Source organism: Littorina saxatilis, linkage group LG8 (assembly GCF_037325665.1).
Source record: "Littorina saxatilis isolate snail1 linkage group LG8, US_GU_Lsax_2.0, whole genome shotgun sequence".
Lineage (NCBI taxonomy): Eukaryota > Metazoa > Mollusca > Gastropoda > Littorinimorpha > Littorinidae > Littorina > Littorina saxatilis.
Window position 1 is genome coordinate 61,908,166 of NC_090252.1, and position 3,654 is coordinate 61,911,819.

The 3,654-nt window shown below is 48.7% G+C and overlaps 1 protein-coding gene across 1 annotated transcript in view; it reads right to left on the minus strand.

The window, feature by feature from the left end:
- Positions 1-2,635, minus strand: part of LOC138974032 (uncharacterized) — a 6,804-nt gene extending 4,169 nt beyond the window's left edge. Inside the window, exons 1-3 of the mRNA XM_070346734.1 lie at positions 1,085-2,635; positions 355-557; positions 50-237 (exon numbers count right to left, since the gene is read on the minus strand). Coding sequence (XP_070202835.1) covers positions 50-237; positions 355-557; positions 1,085-1,870 — 1,177 coding nt within the window. The 5' untranslated portion in view covers positions 1,871-2,635. The remainder of the gene's footprint in view (positions 1-49; positions 238-354; positions 558-1,084) is intronic.
- Between the last annotated feature and the right edge of the window lie 1,019 nt (positions 2,636-3,654).

Sequence of the window (3,654 nt, forward strand, 5' to 3'; positions counted from 1 at the left end):
ACAAAACAGGAAACAATCAATCCAGGGAAAGAGGCTGTGAGCTTGTCACCTGTTCCTGGCGCTCCCGTAATGTAGACCAGTGGCGGGTCTCGGTTCATTAGTCCCAGCTGTTGCAGGGTCAGAACCAGAAGTGCCAGCCTCCGCCCCAGTTCCGCCACCGCCTGGCCTGCAGTCCGCACCTCCACACGTACGTTGTTGTAGCAGGGGACAGACACCGTGGTGGCCGGACCAACAAACCTGTAACAGAAATAATTCAGATAATGATAAATGATAATTAATACTCAAACGTAGAATACCAAAATTGTTTCAGCACTAGTACTGTGAGGTTACTAACATGGATGTCACTTCTCTCACCTGGCTACGATGTCCAGGTAAAGTTGATCAGTGAGCCGAGTGTCCACAGTACAGGCCATCCTGTGTTGCCACCAGGTGCTCAGCTGTGATAACACGGCGGGTGTCACGTGCCAGTACGATGCAGGCTGGGACAGTTGGTCAGAGCAACAGCACAGCTGGACGGCCTCCGCTGTGTTGGCGGCACCCAGGCTCTGACACACCGCCTGCAGCAGAGACATACATGTACAGTACGTAATACTTTATCTTTGTGTGGGACACAAGTATAATTATTTCCTTGGTTGAAACTGACAAAACATCCATCATTGTGACTATGTGCGCACGCTCGCGCGTGTGTGTGTGAGGCAGCAATTGTAAATGTACTGAGACCAGCACACACTCTCTCCCTGTGTCTCTATCTCTGTTTCTTTCTCTTTATTCTCTCTCTCTCTGTCCCGAGCTCTGTCTCTAGCTCTGTCTCTCTTGTCTCTCTGTCTGCCTCTCCCTCCTTCCCTCCCTCTCTCCCCCTCTCTATCTCCCTCCCCCCTCGCTCTCTCTCTCTCTCTCTCTCTTGCTCTCTCTCTTGCTCTCTCTCTCCCTCTCTTTCTGTCTCCCATCTCTCTCTCTCCCTCTCCTTCTCTCTCTCTCCCTCTCCTTCTCTCTCCTCTCTCTCTCTCTCTCTTGCTCTCTCTCTCTCTCTCTCTCTCTCTCTCTCTCTCTCTCTCTCTCTCTCTCTCTCTCTCTCTCTCGTTACCTGTTCCAACTGTTCATCGTTGTCCAAGACTCGCTCTAACTGATCACAGCTGATGTAAGGCAGGAAGAGAGTTTTCTTGACAGTTATGCCAGGTCCGATGTCACTCACAAGGTGCCTCACCACTCTCTCCGACTTGTCCAGCTGCTTGACCGCTTGCTTCACCTTCTTAGCAAGGAGAGGATCGGCCGGAGGGACTGTCTGGTTCGAGGCACCCTTGGTTTTCCCCACAGACTTGAGCTCTCCGATCAGAATGCCGTGCTGGCGGTGGATCAACAGAAAATCAAAATCGCCCTGACGATCTTGTGCTAAGTCTTTTGGTCGTGGGAGCTGTTTTGCAGCCGCGGCATAGGCAGGCTCGTTGAGGTAGCTGCCAAACTGTAGCTGAGACAGGATGAACATGGCCTCGTGACGACTGTCGCCAAGCTCCTGTAGGTTTAGCATCACGTGGTTCTGGGCAAAGTCGTCCCGTATGTCGCTCTCCTGCACTCTTTCTGGCGCGAGATGTATCTGTGACAGTGACTCCTGGGTCCACATGCTGTGCTGTGATGGCGGGATGAAGTGGCGACGGGACGGGGGAGCTCTGTGCTCAAGGGATCCACCAGTCGGACAGTCTGGTAGCACAAGCACGGGCTCACCGGTACCGGGTGCAGTGCCCCTGAAGTAGGGAACCCTGTTGAACTGTACCGGCGGCACACAGTAGGTACGGGTGAGAGCGTCAGGGTAGAGTGACGTCACGATCTGCCGCCAGGGCTCAGCCTGTGCCTGTTGCGAGTTTCTGGCCGCCATGGTCTCGGGTTCAAACCTCCACTCAATGTGACCTGCGCGCTTTGTTGCTTTTGGGAACGACAGAGAGTTACTCGCGTTGTGCTGCTGGTTATGATCTACAATTTGTCTTTCCCTTACACCCGGTTAGAGTATCAGTCCAGGTTCACAATGTCCTGTTCTGCTGGTTTTGATCAACAACTTGTCTTTTCCTTACACCCGGTTAGAGAATCTCTTACACCCGGTTAGAGTATCCCTTACACCCGGTCAGAGTATCAGTCTCTACACATGCCCTGTTCTGCTGGTTATCACACTAAGTGACAGAATTACGCACGTCTGGTTCCCCTATAGCTCATTGGGTAAATCTTCAGACAAAATGTTCCAGGTTTTCACCACACAACGTGTCATGAATGCAGAGTGTGGCGTGCTGTGTGTTACTGACCGAGGTCGGGTGTGGCTCGCTAACACGGCTCAATACGCATATATGTCACAGACAGGCTGACTACACTGTCACTCACACAAGTCAAGTTTTACAGACTGTCACTGACAAGTCATTTCTCACAGACAGGCAGACTTCACTGTCACTGGCACAAGTCATTTCTCACAGACAGGCAGACGTCACTGTCACTGACACAAGTCATTTCTCACAGACAGGCAGACTTCATTGTCACTGACACAAGTCCTTTCTCACAGTGAGACATACCTAACTGTCACTGACACAAGTCATCTCTCACAGTCAGGCAGTCTTCACTATCACTGACACAAGTCATTTCTCACAGTCAGGCAGACTACACTGTCACTGACACACGTCATTTTTCACAGTCAGAATTCACTGTCACTGACACAAGTCATTTCTCACAGACAGGCTGACTTCACTGTCACTGACACAAGTCATTTCTCACAGACAGGCAGACTTCACTGTCACTGACACAAGTCAAGTTTCACAGACTGTCACTGACACAAGTCATTTCTCACAGACAGGCAGACTTCACTGTCACTGACACAAGTCATTTCTCACAGACAGGCAGACTTCACTGTCACTGACACAAGTCAAGTTTCACAGACTGTCACTGACACAAGTCATTTCTCACAGCCTAGGCGGACTTCACTGTCACTGACACAAGTCAAGTTTCACAGTCAAATAGACTTCACTGTCACTGACACAAGTCAAGTTTCACAGTCAAATAGACTTCACTGTCACTGACACAAGTCCTTTCTAGTTCTTTCTACGATGCTGGCTCTCTTTTGTACCAACAGTAGGAATAAAAACAAGATTAAAAATCGTTTTTACAATTGAAATTGTGAGTCCAACAGACTTATCTAAATGTAGTGAGAGTGTGAATTGTGAAAACATTAGCTTTCATTTGTTTTCTTTCGAAATTGCATGATCATTCTCCGCTTCTTGACCCTAAAATGACCCCGCTGTGACCTTGATAAATGACTTGTGTCAGTCAGACTTGTTTCATGTATGCACGTCACGGGGCGCTGAAATGTGTGAAGTTTTAATGGTGAACATAGAGAACCTGAAATGTGTGAAGTTTCCATGAGGAACATAGAGAACCTGAAATGTGTGAAGTTTCCATGGTGATCATAGAGAATCTGAAATGTGTGAAGTTTCCATGGTGATCATAGAGAACCTGAAATGTGTGAAGTTTCCATGGTGAACATAGAGAACCTGAAATGTGTGAAGTTTCCATGGTGAACATAGAGAACCTGAAATGTGTGAAGTTTCCATGGTGACCATAGAGAACCTGAAATGTGTGAAGTTTCCATGGTGAACATAGAGAACCTGAAATGTGTGAAGTTTC